The 18,433-nt window shown below is 47.3% G+C and overlaps 1 protein-coding gene across 8 annotated transcripts in view; it reads left to right on the top strand.

The window, feature by feature from the left end:
* The window catches only part of CRACD (capping protein inhibiting regulator of actin dynamics), a 173,082-nt gene that overhangs the window by 135,736 nt on the left and 18,913 nt on the right, over positions 1 to 18,433 (top strand). For 7 of the 8 annotated variants that reach the window (XM_045056344.1, XM_045056345.1, XM_045056349.1 and 4 more), the window contains 5 exons: positions 1,453 to 1,588; positions 9,051 to 9,215; positions 11,883 to 11,951; positions 14,350 to 14,532; positions 15,210 to 18,030. In XM_045056344.1, coding sequence (XP_044912279.1) covers positions 1,453 to 1,588; positions 9,051 to 9,215; positions 11,883 to 11,951; positions 14,350 to 14,532; positions 15,210 to 18,030 — 3,374 coding nt within the window. Of the gene's footprint in view, positions 1 to 1,452; positions 1,589 to 3,566; positions 3,589 to 9,050; positions 9,216 to 11,882; positions 11,952 to 14,349; positions 14,533 to 15,209; positions 18,031 to 18,433 lie in introns of those variants that run through there. The other variant, XM_023253088.2, reaches the window with a different exon arrangement.

Genomic DNA, 18,433 nt, shown 5'->3' with positions numbered 1-18,433 from the left:
CCTCATATTTTATAGAGTAGATTCCTGCTTTACAGTATGTGGTGTTATTTGGCTGAAAGCTTACCGATTCTTCTGGCTGTTTAGCATCTCTAATCCTCCCCTATTCCAGCCCACGTGTCATTTGCATCCTGTCTTCCTCTCCCACTGGCCCACCCACACCCCATTTCACTCATGGGAGGGAAGATGCTGAGACCTTCCACTGCCTTAAGACACTTAGATGGTTGGTGAAGGACTGTACTCAGTAGCTCTGAATTCATTTCCTCTACTACTTCTGTTTGGATGACTTTAGATAAGATGATTTACCCCCTGAGTTTCATCTGTAACAAGGGATTGATGTTGAAATAATGAAAGCAAAGCTCTTGGCACAGTTTTTCACAAAGGTGAGGGCTGATCTTGGCTATTATTTTTATTCTTTTTCTTTATTCTTGTTCTTGTTCTTGTTCTTATTCTTGACAAAGATCACACAGCCAGGAGGCTTACACCCAAGTCTTCTGTTTCTAAACCTCATATGCTTTTTTACCATGCTGCCTGTAATCTGGCAAATTAGAAGATATGATTTGGTACCCAGTCTTCCCAGTTCAGTCTAGATTTGGTCAGGACCCTGCCTGCTCCATTTCTGTAATTCAGTTTAAGAGCACCAGCTGGAGGCGCCTTTCCCCCAGTGCTGGCACTTGGTCACTGATAACACCTCCAGGTGGGACCCCTTCCTGAGGAGGGAAAGGGGGAGTCTGCCCATGGGCCTGGAATCATGGAAATGTACCTGCCTTGCCTTACAGAGAGTGTGTGATTCTGCCTGGGAAGTCTGGACTTGTCAAAGTGTAACACTTTAACTGAAAAACATTTATCGTTGGATACCTACCACTTATAAGCTGCTCACAGTCCATGAAGCTCATCAAAATTGCCCTAAGACACCTTTCTCGTAAAGAGTCTAGCCCTAGAGACTATACGTGTAGTCCCTACGAGCAATTCTAATCTTTGTCAAGTCTTAGTCTTAGATGTATGTATCTTTCTAACGGTTTGATTGTAATCCAAAAAAAGGAATCTCTTGCCTCTAACTTCTAGATCTGCACGTTACTTAAAAAGTGCTGGTTGATAGGACTTACTGGGGGAAAACTGATAGTGACAGCTCACCAGGACATAGGCTCCTCCAGTTAAAATTCCTGCAGTGCCTTATGTCCTGGGTCCTCTGCAAGTAGATAGCTGTCTTTGAGTTCTCTCACTGAGTGGCTCTAAAATATTGTGTTGGACACATGCTCCCTTATTTCTGTGAGACCCTTTCGTCTACCCAAGCTACTTGGCTGACCCTTAGCAGAACAGGACACAATGCTGGAAGTGCTTTCTGAATAAGACAGGTTGTGGGTGGAGTCCTCTAAATGAGGAGGAACATGAAATTGAATTGCCAAAAGAAATATTATCATCCTAATAAAACGAAGCACATGATTTGCATTCCAGGTCCTTCAACTATTCTATGGGAACCCGGGCCTTTTCCCATGACAGTATTTTTATCCCTGATGGGGGAGCAGAAAGTGAGCAGACAGTTCAAGCAATGTCACAGGACAACATCCTGGGCAAAGTCAAAACTCTTCAGGTAAGACAGCTTGAGATTGGAAAGTCAGAGCCATAGGAGGGGCCCCAGCTATGGTGGGAAGTGGGAGAATCCCCAGAGTGGCCTTGAATAATGGATCGGGAGATCCAGAGGAGCTTCTGGTGAGAATTTTTGCTTTCTCAAACCTGATTCTGTTCTCAGGAAACCTTCCATCCACCTGTGAGAGGTATATTGTCACCATTGTACCCACCTGCATAACATCCCCTCTCCTTTTCTCTCAAGCTGTTCCTTCACTTTTAAGTTCATATCATGAGGACAGGTACCCAAGATCAGCTGTAGGACATGGAGGGAGGGGAGAGTTGGAAAAACAACCATTAAATGTTGGCCATAATCCTGAGCACAGGGTTGACTGTGAGCTGAGGGCATGCACAGCAGGTATCCATCCTTGGACAGTGAATGGTGAGACTCTGTTATTTGCTGTATCTGTAAATCTGGCTCCCCCTGAGCTACTGTATCTTGGAAGAATGCCAGGAAGCTCTTAAACCTCCCTCCTGTTCACACTGCAGAGCCCAGCAACTTTTTCTACACAAAATGGACTCAGGTGGCAACTCCTTAATAATTAAAAAATAATAAAATAATTATTCACTAAATGTGATTGAGATCATGAGAAATCCAGAAAAAGCAAGGGGAGCAAAGACACCCGGGATCTGACCATGCAGGTTTGCCTGATAGCTTGGTAGCATTCACTCCCCCGACAGATGTGCCTAAGCAAGCACTTCTTTGAGATGGGAAGGCCTGGAGGCGATCCAGATTATGAACGGGGGACTCTGGGTTTGCTGGTTCCCATCTGTCTGTAAGTCTACAATAACAAATGTATAAATGAATGAAAGAGGAAAAAAAAAAAAAGGAACAGCTGACTTGAATAGCTGCCGATACAATGAAGCATTATACTCAAAGGAAATTTTCTATTTTCTTGAAATGTTTTTGTTTCTACTGAACATTAGCTATGCATTTTGTGACCTGTGTTTGGTTACATATCCACACACACTCAGCTGAGTGTAGCATATGGCAGATGGGGAAATAGTCCACAACCTAGAACCACACCCAGACTTGCCTAGATCTTTATACCTACTGCCAACCACTGCCCAAGGCCATCATCTTGCCCTCAGAGCTAACCTAGGCGCTTCCTTCAGATTCTAGCATTTCCTAACCAGGTTCCGTCTTTAGTTCTTGCTGGCTATGCTGCTGCATGTTTTATAGCCTGAGAAGAAAAAGGAAGCTGTCACTTCGCACAGGTTGGAGAAGAGAAAGGGATAGTAATTGCCAAAGAAAACCTTGACGCTACCTCCCCTCACCTTTCCTTCTTGAAGTCTTTTGATTCCTGGAATATTATTCTTAAGAAGTTCTGAACCCCTGGCTCTTAATATCCCCTTTCCAAGAGGAGTGACTTACAGCGTTCAGTCCATGAAACAGGTGTACTTTATAAGGGCTTGCGAGGAGTTCTTTAAAAATTTGATAATAGTGTGTTGTCTTAAATGATGTCTGTTCTAACATCACACCACATGCCATTGCCACTCCAGGAATGGACTTGGAGTTATAAAATGTACTACTGATTCTGCACTACTGAAACTCAATAAAAAAATGTGTGAGTGCCTCTTATTACTATTAACACTGTAAGGCACAAGTTTAAATAATTGGATCTCACAATTAAAATGTAAAACAACCAACTTCCCTGAAGCAACAGTTCTTTTAACAACAGGAAGAAAACTGTGAGTAAAGCAGAATAACTAATCGGAGTGATCTCCTTTGGACAATATCTGCTCATATGAGGTCTGCCTAATTTTGCTTCTGCTGTATAGATTCACAGTTTGCCCTACAGCTCAATTGTTATATATTTTTTTAGAAGACACTTTGCTCTTTGAGGAGGGAAATGGGGGGCCATTATCGTAGAAAATGTGATTTTTGGAGTAACATAAGATTTAATTGTATCACCCCCAAAAGACTGTGCTTTATTTTTCAGTCGACTAAGCAGTATGTTCCTGGTAAGTCATAGAAATAGTAGTTGACTTTATTAACTTGCATGAATGCTTTGCATTTTTCCATGACAACGTTATGCTGGTATTGATGCTTAGTCAGCAGCATAAAAGACCTCTCCCTCTTAGACTCCAGCATGGAATGAGGGTGTTTAGTTATGTCAGAGGCATGTATGTTTTTTATGTCTGAAATTGTCTTTGTGTATGTATGTATGTTTATGAAAAACAGAGAAAAAAGTTATGGATAACACCTATTTGACAGTAGATGTCCTGGCAAGCTGATTAGCCACCATTATTAAGACATTCTTTTAAAATGATATTTCTCTTGGAATGCCATTTAGAAAAACAAAAAACAAAAAACATTTTTCTCTGGCCTAGGAAACTTCCTGGCCCTTGGAAACCCACAGAACCGTGCCTACACTGACTGTGTGTGGAAAGGTTGCCCTCTAGTGTCCACATGTGGTCATCCCAGCTAGGGTGCTGTTGCTCCGGTGTTGCTCTTGGCAGTTTGTATCTCTCTGTTGAGTACAGCAGGACTGAATGCGGCATAAATCAGCCTGCACTTTTCTGAATAAATCTATTCTGAATGAATCTATCACCTGCCAAAATTTCTGTGACAAATGATTGAACCTTTAATAGAAAAATTACTTTTTTTTTTTAGTATAAAAATAGTACATGTTTCTAGGGAGAACAAATTCTAATATACAGGACAGTTATAGGGACAAAAACAACAATGGTGCCCTTTTTGAAGATCCTACACATAATTGTCAGTTGTCCCATGGCTAGTGGGTGAAAAAAAAAAAAAGCCTGTGCCAAGCCTCCACCACCACCTGGCTGTGTGGCCTGCAGTGAAGTCATTTAACCTCTCTGACCCTCATTTTCCCCATCTGAAAAATAAGGAGATGACTATGCTGGATGATCTGGCTCCTCCAGGTCTTAAAATCTGCCATCTATGCGAAATCACTGCTTACCTGCTATAGCATGGAGTGGTTTGGTAAGCTTCACACTTCGTTGCATTTGGACTGCAATGACCTTGATGTTCTTTACAGCTGCCCAGAGCATGGATCAGGGAGGTGCCTATTTATTTCAGATCAGACCAGGCTATGAAGTGTAACAACCAATGATAAAACTTGGGCAGGAACATCATAGTCTAAGCCTGCAGGTGATTTTTAGAATTATACCACACCTTTGTCAGAAAATGCCAATAACTCTGTTAATCCACAGACCACTTATTTAGCTCAGGAGGGAAAGCCTCCATTTTAAGTAGCTGCTGTCTCCTGCTAAGCTGGATTTCACTTAAAAAATGCCCAAGTGTCATATGTTTGAGGATTTTGACACCTTATGCAGCTATCAAGGACACAAAGAATAAATACCCGGTCTTAGCCACTTCTGTGTAGAGCAGATGTCTTTTGCCTCTTTTTAAAAATTCATTTTAACTATGCGTGTATCTGTAGTTCACTCAAGGAGACAGCAACTTAATTCTTCCTCTGCTTTGTTCTCACAGACACGGTCTGAGGATAGCTGTGAAAAATCTGGGGGAATCTAAATACTGGCAGTGTGAGAGCTGCAGAATATGATGTGCTTGGAATTTCCACACCATAGGAAAAAGCCTCATAAATATGGATGTGCATTCCTATAACATCATTCTTTGGCATTCCATATTACAACAAAATGGCTCAATTTGAATGAATAAAATATAGTCTCTTTCAGCTCACATTCCAGTCCTAACAGTAACCCCATTCACAGCCACAAGCAGCATGGATGTTAGGATAGGCACAGTGTTCTCTTCTCTCTGGTTGTAATTGTAGTGTATATAAAGAGCCCGTGGGTGTTATAAAAAGGTGGAGGGAGTGGTAGTAGTTTATAAGGGCAACCTCCATCTGCACAGTCTGGTTTTCAGTGACTGCTTCTATCAAAGTTCCTCTCATTACAATGTCTGAATAGTGGGCAGAGTTAAAGTCACAAAAAAGTCACAGTGATCCTTATAGTCCAGTCACATGACACTTGAGATTGCCAAATAGGTTTTAGCAGTCACCTTTTAATTGTCAATAAATCACACAGTGTCTCGACGCCTGTCTCCTTTGAGTCCCCTGAAGGAAGCATTTGGAGCAGGAACTGCAGGGAAGGGAAACACGCAGGTGCAGGAGTCTTGGCCTTGAGAACCTGAGGATCCATCTCCATGGCCTCGGACCCGAAGTCCTACCCTGGTCTTGTCCTATGGTCTCATCCCTGACAGCTACAGGGGTGTCTGTGAAACAGTCCTTTGTCTGGACAGAGAGGCTACAGCCCCATCCCTAAATGTAGCCAGCATTTCTTTGATGACTTGGGTCCTCCCCTTCTCCATCCCCCTAAGCTCCCAGCTACCAGTCTGAATTTATTTTTTCTAGAAGGATTTTAAATCAGCGGCTTCACAGAAATGCACATTGTTATTCTCAAAGGCAACAGCATTGTGTTTCTTTTGCCAGGATGAACATATCTGTGACATAAATCATCCCTTTCATACACACACACATTCTCATTGCCTCCCTCCCTCTTTTCTTCCCTCCCTTCCTCCCCACTCTCAGCTCTTGTGTCTGCAGCCAGGCCCACACCCCTCTCCTGATGCGATTCCTCTGTGCCTGCACCTTCCTCTTGCCTCTTGTATTTCATTCTCTACTTCATTTCTCAACATCATTCCCTCCATTTCCCAGCTTTGTCCTCTGAACCCTATTTCTCCTGTTCTTTTTCCATCTATTTCATTTTTCCATTTCCTCTTAGCTTTTCCACTGGTTACCACAATAGCCATCCCATCTTTGGAATTTATTTCCATCAAGACTGCAGTTACATTTTGTCATATGTTTGTTTGTCTCGTAAGCGTCAGGGTGGACCAACATCTATTTTTTAAAGTGCCCTTTTGAAGAAAAATATCAGCATATTCTTTTTTGGTGATGGTGGCAAAAAAATCCTAACTGGCATTAGACTGTTATGCCAGGTTTTCCTTGGGAGCTCATTAAACAATTGTTCTTTCTATTATAACCGGAAGAAATACCCTCATCTTAGTCGTTCAGGAGCATTGAGAGATGGCAGACCCTGACAACAGGAAGTCTCAGTCTAAGGGGATTTAGAACACTTTCTAGCTTCCGGCCAGCACTCCTAGAGAAGGGATAACTGGTAAACCAAAGGCTGGGCTGGGAATCCCAGAGGGAACTCCTGCTGAAGCTTTCACTAGGACGCAGGAACCATATCACCAGGTCCCTATCCCTCACCCACAGATGAGCAGAGTAAGCTGGGCCTGTGACTTTGTTACTCCGTGTCCTCTTGTCTAACTCCATCGGCTGCTCTAACCGTGCCTGCTTATTGATCTGCTTAGAGAGTAGATACTAACTGCTGCTTCCTGCTAAACTTGTTTTGAGAAGACACCCTTTTTTAGCCTTCTCCTCCCCAAAACCCTATTAGGCTGCTCAGCTGTTCTTCAGTGGCTGAACTCGGGCTTTTGGTGTGTGCTCCTTCTCTGTGGTGCCCGGGGATCCAGGCTCAGGCTGAAATACCGGCAGATCAAATACAAGTCCTCTGTCTTTCTGTGCTCCTGACTTGGCATGCCGGGGTGCCCTGGGGGTGTGGGGAGGGGAGTCTGGGGCTCACCTCTTCCATGTCTCTGCAACCTCACCGTCCACCATGCAAGGCTGAGGGGGAGCTGGGCACGAGTGGGTGGATTTGGTACCCTTGAGTTCAGAGGGGAAACAGGCATTTCCCTCATGGGATTCCCCTGCCAGGGAACTTCAGCAAGGTATTAAGAATGCTGCATCATCTCTTTATTTCTGCCCCTATAAGAAAGAAGTGTTGATGTCAAATTTGTGAGAACCTGTGGAGTGCAATGCAAATAACACTGAATATGGTTTTAGGAGACCTGGATTCAAATCCCTTTGGGGCCACTCATTCTTTCCATAAGCTTGGGCCAGTCACCTCTCCCCACTGGATCTCTGACATTTTTTGTAAAATGAGGGGTCTGGACTATGTGATTGCTATTGCTCTTGGCAGCTCTATGGGATTAAATATTAGCCAAATTAAAGATAAATATCAAATAATGCATTTTTTTCCTTTCTTTCTTTCTTTCTTTCTTCTTTCTTTCCTCCTTTTTTTCCTTTTTGAGGCATGACAGGACTATGAAGCCCAAGTACCTAAGATGTAGAGCAGTAGCTCTCATCCAGAGGCAATTTTACCCACCCCCAGGGGACTTTGGCAACTTCAGGATACATTTTTGGATGTCTTGACAGGGAAGGGATTGCTACTGGCATCTAGTGTCCCAGAGGCCAACGTGCTGCTAAACATTTTACAGTGCACAGGATGAGCTCCCCACACACAAAAATCATCTGGCCTACAATGTCAGTAACGCTGAGGTTCAGAAACCTGCTATAGATCAAGGCAAGAGTTTCTATAGTATATTAAATCTAGTAGTCTCTCAGGTGGCCACGGCATGCCCTTTCTTCTTCTGGAATGTCATTCATTGTTTTCTGCTGCAGCCCATTAAATATTTTGCCCTTTCTTAAACTATTATACATTTTTTTCTTCAGGGAATATATTTCTTTTCTAATCTGGCTTTTCTTTAATTCTAAATACTATTGTTCGTCCTCATTTCTATCACCTGTTCCCCCCCCACCCCCTGCCCCAAACACACACACACACACACACACACACACACACACACACACACACACACTTCTAGCTACCTGCCACCAGTAACAAATCCTTCCTTGGCCCTTTTCCTTCTGGCTACTTCTCTGTTCTTTCCCCACTGGGCACTTTCTGCCCTGTAGTTCACAGAGCATAGCTGCAGCAAGGCAAAAAGAAGTCCTAGTGGCAGGACAGACTGTTCCTGTGACTCCCATGACTTTGGCATTGATCATGGAAAGACTTGCCAGCATTGGGGCCTTCTTCACCCTGGTGCCCACTGTGACCAGAACATGATGTTCAAGTGAAGGCCTGATGAGGAAGGTGGCTGAAGCATAAATATTCAACAGGAATGTGTCCAAGAGCGGCTGGAGGGTTCCCTCATTACACTGACCACAAGAGTCTTGATTTTCCCCACTGGTTCCTGCATTTCATGTAACTATATTCTATACAATTTTTATACTCTTAAGAGACTTTTTTAAAGAAATTTATAGGTTAATCAAAAAATTTTTGTCATAACATATATCCCAACTTTTGGTTCAGAAATATGGCCTCTCTACCCCTGGATAATGTTGATATCTCCAAGAAAGAGGTGGCTGGATGAAAAAGCTCATGGCTTGAAGGTGGGAAAGGAAAAGAAAAGAAACTGGAAAACAAATTCACTTATTACAGGACTGCATCATGGCTTACTGGCATGGTATTTAGTCTAGAAACGTTGTGCACAGAATATGCCTCAATGCCTACTAGATATGCTGGGGCCTCTGGTTGCGGTTATTGTGAACTGCTTCACTGCTTCAGAACGTCTTTCTTTTGTTTTTCTCCAGCGACAGTTGAGCAAAAACATCAAGTTTGGGCAGCCACCACCCAATGCCATTCCCATGAAGAAGGCAGACAGTGGCGAGGCTACCTTAGAAGAGGATCTATTCCTGACCAGTCCCATGGAAATTGTGACTCAGCAGGACATCATCCTGTCAGACACGGAGAACAAAGTAAGGCTCCTCCTGGGAATGACTTCTTGCTAATACGTGTGGGGAGGACGTCAATCAGCGAACAGGGGTGTCCGATAACTCTTGGGTCTGCAGTGGAAGGAAGGAGTATGCAAGAGAAGCTTTCCTGATGAGTCGCCCAGGGCTGGAGGGCACTTCCAGGTCAGGTGCCATGATCTGCAGTGAGGGCCACTTGGAGGAGGGAGAGGAAGAGGAGACATGCCCTTTGCATGCGCTCTTCACAGTGTCTTCCACTTGTTCTTCAAGACTCAGGTTGGCCCACCTCTTCTGGGAAGCCTTACCCGGCCTTACCCCCAGGCTGTGCTGTCTCCTGTGTGTCTTTGCTGTGTGTCCTTAGTGCCTCTCACACATTCATACTCATCTGTGTCTGTCCACATAATTGTTTTCTCTCCATCTCTAAATGTTGAGTTCCTTGAGGACAAACTGGATCTTACACATCTCTGTCTCCCTAGGACATAGCTAGTGTTTACTTAGTAGCACTGAATAATTACTTGTCAAATTGGACTAATTTAAAGGAAAACAAGAAAGAAATAGGTTCTTAACAAGACAGGACATATCAAACTGGCCATTGAAGTTTACTTAATGAGGAAAGAAAGTCATATTGGTCCAGCATTGTCTTATCTAAATTTGGTCTTTTGACACTTGGAGAGAGACACCATGAACATATCCTGGAATGAGAGTCCTTCCAGCAGCAGAAGGGACCCCCCTCAGGCCTCTGGTGGGGAAGGAGGCAATGCCCCACCAGTAGCTGGAGCAGGGAGCTCTCTGCTGAGTCTTCCAGTCTTGGCAGAAAGCATTCTTTGTGCTCTGCCTACCAAACCAAGGTGCTTGGACTTACCCTGGATGTTTTTTAAATGGACGTGGCCCCAGAAGTCATACTTGTTATCAGCTAATATGTCATAGAGCAGTAAGAAGGAGAAGTGATTAACAGAGCAAAGTGAAGAAGGATAGAACAGGCTGGTCCCCCGCTGTTGCCCACCTCTGCCTGGTCCTCATGACTCCTGGTTCCCACACAAGCAGGTGTCAGGTGGTGTGCTGGGTAAAGTGGAGACCGCGAGGTCCAAAACCACTCTCTCCAATCTCTCAGTGCGAGCGGCAGCAATGGCTGTCAGCCTTAATGCAGGGATTGCCCAAGGACTGAGGCAAATGTCCTCACTATTACTGATGGTCTAATACATGCAACAGACCATGGCCTGAGGGAGGAGGAGGACCATTCGTTCGGCAAGTGCTACCCCAGCTATAGATTAGGGGTGCCTCTACATGGTTTGCATTTTTTTTAATTTTTTATTTTAGAGAGAGAGAGAGACAAAGTATGAGCAGAGACAGAGGGAGACACAGAATCCAAAGCAGGCTCCAGGCTCTGAGCTGTCCTCACAGAGGCCAACATGGGGCTCAAACTCACAAACCGTGAGATCATGACCTGAGCCAAAGTCAGTCACTTAACCGACTGAGCCACCCAGGTGCCCCTGCATAGTCACATTTTAATGAGAGTCAGATGGCAAGTCAACAGATATGTATAAAGATAATAACTTATTTAGTAAATGTTATAAGTATAATAACTTTGGATCAAGAAAAATGCTTCACAGGAAGTAAAACAGAGTGGTGGAAAAGTGAGTAATGTGGAGGGGGAGAGGTCACTCTTTAGGTAAGGAGGTCAGAGCAGCCATGACAGACCTGGCTATGGGAGCTGTGTTCTAGATGGAGGGAAGAGCAAGTCCAGAGGCCCAGGATAGGACTGAGGGTGTCCCACGAGAAAGCAGGTCAGTGTTGTTGGCTGGACCGTGATGGGGGGCAAAGGGAAGATAGAGCGAGGTAGGGAGGCCAGAATGTACAGAGCACGGGAAAGGGATAATTCTACTCTGAGAGTACTAGAAACCTCTGAGTATTTTAAGCAGGACAGTGACATAATCTGATTTTTGTTTTCCAAAGATGCTTCTAAGTGTGGTGCAGAAAATGGGCTGAGGCAGGACAAGCTATTATTGCTCTGGAAGGGACGATGAAGCTGTGTAAATATTGGCCACACAAAGTGGAAGGTATATTGGGCCATCAGAAAGGTGCAGGTGATGTAGTGTGGACATTCCCAGGGCAGGTGAGGTGACTGGGCTGGGGATCTTCAGCCTTTTTCTTCTTCTGTCCTGAGGGGTTTTTTTTGTTTTGTTTTTTTCGTTTTTGCCTCTGGTCATCCACCTTCTCAGCCCAGTCTTTCGTGCACAGAATTGGTAGGGCCTTCGTTTTTTCTCACAGGGAAGAGGTCTGGCATAGAGGTGAGAGGTCCGGCAGACAAAGGGGGTGGAAGGCAGTGAGCATAGCCCACCGCTCTGAGGTCGGAGGCCAGGTGTGTGACACAGCCCCGCTTCCCAGGTGGGGTGGCTAGAGGGCGGCACCTGGACTCTCTCAGCCGTGGGGAAGCACATCAGGGACTGAGGTTAGACACTGCTCACATGGAAATGTGTTGAACTCAGGAAAGGAGGAACGCACACATTCTGTGCCTCAGGAGTCCTTGTCTGGACATTAGCAAAGTCCCCACTGTGACTTCTGCCGGCTCTGTAAAGCCAGCTGCGGCCTTTTCCAGGCACAGCCCGCATCTGGTTATCTGCCCAGAACTTCCTGTTCTGGCGTTTGACTTGAGTGCTCTCTTTTTGGTTCCAGCCCAGTGATACGCCAAGTTCTCTGAGTCCTCCGAATCTGCCTGGAGCCAGAAGTGAGATGGAAGAGAAGGTAATATGATTTGAAATTACATATTTAGCTTCTTTACTTGAACTTCCATTTCCATTCTCTCCCCCGCTTTTTTTTTTTCGATCCGCTGTCTCATTTTTTCCATTCATAAATGCCACCTTCATCTATTACTTTAAATTCCTTCAAAACATAACCAGTGGTAGATGTAGAGTGTCTGTTTCCATGGCAGCACACCTGCTGGAACTGAACCCTGTTCTGAAAAAATAGCCACCTCCCTGCACGTACATATTTGAACACTTACACGTTGGTCATTTTCCTAAATGTACCAGGTACTTCAAGACACTGTTAAGCCATTGAAAAAGACATTCCAGAACACCTGAAGGTACCCAAGTCTGTAAGGAAAAAAGTCTTCTATTTGGAAATGCAAAATAAAGGGCACCTGGGTAGCTCAGTCGGTTGAGTATCTTAAGGCAGATTTCAGCTCAGGTCAGGATCCAGGTCAGGGTCCTGGGCTCAGCCCTGCACCCGGTTTCATGCTGAGCATGGAGACTGCTTGAGATTCTCTCTCCCTCCCTCTCTCTCCCCCCCTCCTCTCTCTCTCCCTCTACCCTTGTCCCCTACTTGCATTCTCTCTCTCTCTCTCTCTCTGAAATTAAAAAAGGAAAAAATGCTTAGACACGCAAAAGCAAAAAGACCTTAGCATTTTTCTACTTGTATGTATTTTTGTTTTTTAACTTTTCTGTGTTCTGTTGAAACCTGGGACTCTGCCTGCAGGAGTCCAGGGAACCCTGTGGAGACCGTGTGCACCCCTCCAGTAGAGGCCGGTCCACTCCTGTGAGCACTCTTCACTTGCATAGGGACTCAAGGGTCCTTCCAGGGACTGGTACAGTGAGCAGAGTATGTCCCTGAGTCTTCTGAAGGGGATGGTTCAAGACAGTGCCACCACCCAGACAATGAAGAAGCCCAGCTGAAATGAGTAGAAATGAAACCTTGCATTTAAGTCTCAGCTTCAAGTGCTTATCTGTGTCTTCAATCTACCACATTTGGCTCTAACTCCTTTTATTCACGCATCTAGTAGGGGATGGAAATAAATGTTTGATTTGTCTCTTCTCAACCACAGTTCAGAATTTGATACCTATTATAAAGATAACCATAAATAAGTGAAAGCCAGGAGCCCAAAGGCTGGAATTTTTTTTCCTTACTACTGTGCTCCTTGTCCTAAGTTATTATTTAGTGAGCATCCATTTTGCTCTTGAGCTGGCTTGGTCCTTTATCTTTTGTGCATAAATATGGAAGGTAATTGCAAAAAGCAAAGCTGCCAGCTAAACCCACTGGCTCTGCACTTACAACATGAATGCCAACACATAAACCCTGGCGTCTGTTCATGCCTCTGTGCCTGAGCTGCTGGCACCAGACCCACAGAGGGGCCGTGAGCGCCCTCTGCTGCACGTTGGCGTGGTATGGCTGTGAGCCCTCACCTTGCTGCTTGCCTTTAAAAGCTCAATAGTTACAGGTGTGTGGCCCCTGGGTTGAGGCTGATCTGCGGGTGTACAGTTTGTCTGAGGTGGTGGCTCCTAAGTGCGTGCCATCTGCATGACAGCGCTGCAGTCGTGCCGTGAGGACCTTCCCTTTCCCCCGGGGGGGGCACAGTTCTGCCCATCCTTTTTTTGCCAGTCAACTCTGTGATCTGTGGCTTTGGAATGATTGTGCTGAAACATTTTTGCAGGTAGCAATTTCATGCCCTAGGCATAGATGTTATACTTTCTTGTTCCTTCATTCCTCCAAAAAATATTTACTGAGCACTTGCTAAATGAGATTTGCTGCTTGGGCAGAAAGGGAACTGAAAAGATGAAAAAGACACTTTCCCTACTTCAGAGGGTCTCAGGTAGAGGCTGAGGGACGTTTGCAAGTGTCTTATAGAGTCCTTAGTATAGAGATGAGCTAGTCCAGGGCTCAGCAAACCATGCTTTATTTTAGGCTTTGTGGCCATAAGGTCCAACCTGGATACCCTCCTTTGTTCTGCTCTTCCTTTGTAGCACAAAAGCGCTAAAGACCATGGACAAGGGGTGTGGCTGTGTGCTGACAAAACTTTATTTACCAAAACAGGCTGTGGGCAGGATTGGGCCTCCTGGCTATGTTTTGTCAACCCCCCTCATCTAATCTGACCCCCCCCATATTATTCAGAGTAGGAAAATCAGTCCCTGAAAGGTTAAATGACTGTTTTGAGTTAATGCAAAAATCATTGGCAGAACAAATAGTCAACGTCCTGTTTCTTGATGACAAAAGCAGTGCTCATCTCTCTGTCCCAGTGCCTCTGTTCACAGCAGCCCCTGGGCCAGTCCAGGCCTGGCAAGGTGCAGGCCCCAGCAAGTGCTGCCATTCCAGGACCCCCCTGACGGTGTTCTGATCTGGACTGACTGTAGTTTAATCTCCTCTACAGGTGGCTCCAGTTAAACCATCGCGGCCAAAAAGGCACTTCTCTTCTGCTGGAACCATCGAAAGTGTCAACCTAGATGCCATCCCCCTGGCCATCGCGCGTCTGGACAACAGTGCTGCCAAGCACAAACTGTCCGTTAAGCCAAAAAACCAGAGGGTGTCAAAGAAACACAGGCGACTTGCCAGGGTATGTAGCGCCCATCTCAGCTGACCAGGCAGATGCCCTTGCTTGCGGGCACTGAATCTACCTGGGGAGGGGGGAGGGGGCGGGGGGTTGGTGGTGGTGTGAGGGGCCCGTAGAAGCAACTAAGTGTCTCCCATCAGGGACCTGGTGTGTTGCAATGAACAGGGGGAAGCAGGCCCATCTACTGGCCCTTTCTAACTTGTTGCCTGCCTGGGGCAGGTGAGCCTCAGAGTTGAGGGGCTGCCTTGTGAGGGGCTCTAGACACCTTGCATTTGCTTTGCCAGCTCTCCTACCGTGGCTCTGCCAAAGGTTCTTCAGTTTGACTGGTGTGGACTTTGAAGTCACAAATTTCAGGGGTCATCGATGAAGTGCAGCTCTCATTTTTTCTCATCTTTCTAATGCTGGCCTATTGGTTTTTCTCTTTTTATTCATTTGTATTAAGCAAAAGGCATTTGAGAATGACCAATAAAAGGGCCGTGGAGTAAACATGAAGGTGATATGTTTTCCTCCACTCTCACAATTTACTCTTGCTGTGCTGGCCTGGGTGTACCTATCTCTATACTTAGGAAAAACTGCACTTTCTCTTGAGATTAAGAGGGTCACCGACATTGTGAATAGGGTGGGTAATGGTTGCCTGTGCAAAAGGAAAAGGCTAATTATTTTGTCCTTACCAATGTTAGGATCGACTGCATGAACAAGGTAGCCTTCCGGGTCAGCTGTCCCTGGACCAGAACGGACACCCTGGAGAAGGCAAACCAATTTGGCATGAGGAGGAGCCAGAGCTGCTGGACTCTGAAGAAGAGAGGAGATGCCAAGAAGAATACTGGCTAGAACTTGAGGCCAAGTGCAAACGGCAAAAGGCTGAAGCAGCCGAGAGGAGACGTCTGGAAGAGCAGAGACTCCAGGCCCTGGAGAGGAGGCTTTGGGAAGAGAACAGAAGGCAAGAGCTCTTGGAGGAGGTAGGCGAGGACGAGGAGGGAGATGAGGCAGAACTACAGCTGGAGGCAGAAAAGACGCAGCACCAAGAGGAGAGGCAGAGACTGGAAGGGCAAGGTGTCCAAGGCCAAGAGCGGAGAGAACAAGAGGAAGGAAGGCACCTGGAGGCCCCAGAGCAGCCGCCACGCACACAGCAGGAAGAGCAGGCGGTGTGGAGCGGGCAGGAGGCCGAGAAGCAGCAGGAAGAACAAGAGGAAAGAGAGTTGAAGGAGCTGGAGGAACAGAAGCAGTTGGAGGCCGAAAAGCAGCAACAAAGGGAGGAAGAGGAGCAGCAGCGGCAAAGGGAGGAGGAGCTGCGGCTGCAGGAGGAACAGCAGAGTCTGGAGGAGGAGCAGAGGCGGCTGGAGGAGCAGCAGCAGCGGAGGCGGGAAGAGGAGGAGCACCGAGAACGAGAGGAGAAGAGGCAGCAGGAGGAGGAGCAGCGGCAACGAGAGGAGAAGCTTCGCCTGCAGGAGGAGCAGCGATGGGAGGAAGAGGCAGCAGCAGAGAGAAGGGCAGAACAGGGAAAGCGGGAGGAAGTGGAGGCGCAGAGGCAGCAGGAAGTGGAAGGTGGAGAAGCAGCGAGTGTGCAAGAGGAGAGGTGGCAGCCACTGGACGTGGAAAGGAGCTCAAGGAGCCCAGTTCAGGTGGACTTTGCAGAGAAATCAGGCAAACGAGAGCACCTGCAACCCGAGAAGCAAAGAGAACACTCTGAGGAGTCAAGGATTTGCGAGAAGCAGAGCCAGGAGGCTGAGCCATGCGGAGAGCAGCAGGCACAAGGCGAGGATTTTCCCGGGCATGGTCGTCGTGCACGTCAGGAAAAGAGACAAGAAGCTAACATGCAGCCTCCCCGGAAACAGGAGGCGAAGGTAGAAGAGATGCTGGCTGCCGGGGAAAAGAAGGAAGCTGCCGCTCCAGAAAAAGACAGGAAGGTGGAGGAACTTCGGTGGCAGGAAGTGGATGAGAGGCAGACCACGCCCAGGCCCTATACTTTCCAGGTGTCATCCGGAGGGAAGCAGATTCTCTTCCCCAAAGTCAATCTGAGCCCAGTGACGCCCCTGAAGGACGCGGGACTTGCCTCTGCCCCCCAGGAGCCGAAGACCCCCAGAGCCAGCCCAGCCTCCCATGCCTTGCCCTCCTCCCTGAGTGTCCCCCACACAGCCATTCTGGTCACGGGAGCACAGCTCTGCGGCCCGGCCGTCAACCTGAGCCAGATCAAGGACACAGCATGCAAGTCTCTCCTGGGCTTGTCAGAAGAAAAGAAGCACGTGGATGTCCCTGCCCTGGAGAACCCACCCCGAGCATCTGTCGACCCCCGGTCAGGGAGCGGGAAGGCCAGGCCCCCCCAGGAGTCTCCGAGCAGTGTGGCTGCACTAGCCGAATGGGCTTCCATTCGGTCCAGAATTCTGAAGAACACAGAGAGTGAGCAGCGCGTTGATAGAGACCAGTCTCGGCCAGGTGAAGAGCACACTCCCCGGGGCCGATGTGATTCCCGCGGGAACCTCCGGAGGATCCCCCCAGTAAATGCAAAATTCTCTATTATGCCTGCTTGGCAGAAATTCTCAGATGGTGGCACCGAGCCCTCCAAACCTAACACAGAAGCAGAGAGCATTAGAAAAAGACCTGTGCTGGGACCCAATGATGGGTCAGCTCCCCAGCCCCTGGCTACTTATGAGCACCCAAAGGGTACAGAGAAACTGGAGCCAGCAGACAGCACAGAGGGATGCAAATTTGCCAAAGACCTCCCATCTTTCCTTGTTCCAAGCCCTCCTTACCCTCTACAGAAAGCAGTGGCCCATGCAGAGCCCATGATCATTTTGGACAGTGAGACCATCAGTGGTATAGGAAAGGCAGACCCCGCAACGCCTGGTCAAGAGGAAAAAGCCTCACCGTTTGGGATAAAATTGAGAAGGACCAACTACTCCTTGCGCTTCCACTGTGACCAACAGACAGAACAAAAGAAGAAGAAAAGGCACAGCAGCACCGGGGACAGTGCTGATGGTGGGCCACCTGTACCAGGAAGTACAAAAGGAGAGAAAGAGACAGAGGGTGTGGCCCTCAAGCATGGCCTGTCCCTAACCCCTGAGAGAAAGCAAGCCCTGTCCACCTGGAAGGACTCTGCTGAAAGAGTACACTCTTCTCCTGCAGCCCAGCTGGGGCCTCAGCCAGTTGCGGAGCACGACAAGGTGGCAAACAAAATGCCATTGGTGCAGAAGCCAGCCCTGGCTCCCAAGCCTGCCGGTCAGACTCCCCCCTCCTCCCCACTCTCCAAACTGAGCAGGCCCTACCTGGTAGAGCTGCTGGCCCGCCGGGCAGGGAAGCCAGACCCGGAGCCTGGCGAGCCATGCAAGGAGGGTCAGGAGAGCAGGGACCTCTGGCCGCGGTCACCGCCACCCCCAGAGAAAAGGAAGGCACACAAGAGGGATGAGGAGGAAGTTGTAGAAACAGAGAGGAAACTTGGTTCCTCGGCCCTGTCTGCTGCTCGGCCAGAAAAGCCTTCCCAAACCCCTGAGGCCGGGAGGAAAGGTAGGTATGGGTAGGTGCCCCCTGCCTCTGTCCAGCTTGTCTGTGTCCTGGCAGAAGCCACAACTGCCCAGAGCTGGAAGCAGGGCTAGTGTGGGAGCACATCCCTTCGCTGTCATAAGTCGTATTGAGGCCCTTTTCTTTTTCTGCTCCTTTAGAATTTTGGAAATGCTGACTGTGCTACCTGCCTGCAGCTCATACTGTTAATGATACTTACAGAAGTAATAAGTTCCAGGTGCTGACACTTAGACTAACACACTTTCAGTTGACAACGGACATTGAAATACAGTCCTAATTAACAAAGAAACCCTTAATCCTTATGAAGGAGCCTCACAGTGATGATAAGACTGGGGTTTTCTAGACTAGTCTGTGTTCTAGCTCTGGGCAGTAAAGGCACTAAGGTGGG

Source organism: Felis catus, chromosome B1, assembly GCF_018350175.1.
Source record: "Felis catus isolate Fca126 chromosome B1, F.catus_Fca126_mat1.0, whole genome shotgun sequence".
Classification (NCBI taxonomy): domain Eukaryota; kingdom Metazoa; phylum Chordata; class Mammalia; order Carnivora; family Felidae; genus Felis; species Felis catus.
The sequence above is the reverse complement of the archived record's forward strand: the minus strand, read 5'-3'. Positions and strand labels throughout refer to the sequence as shown.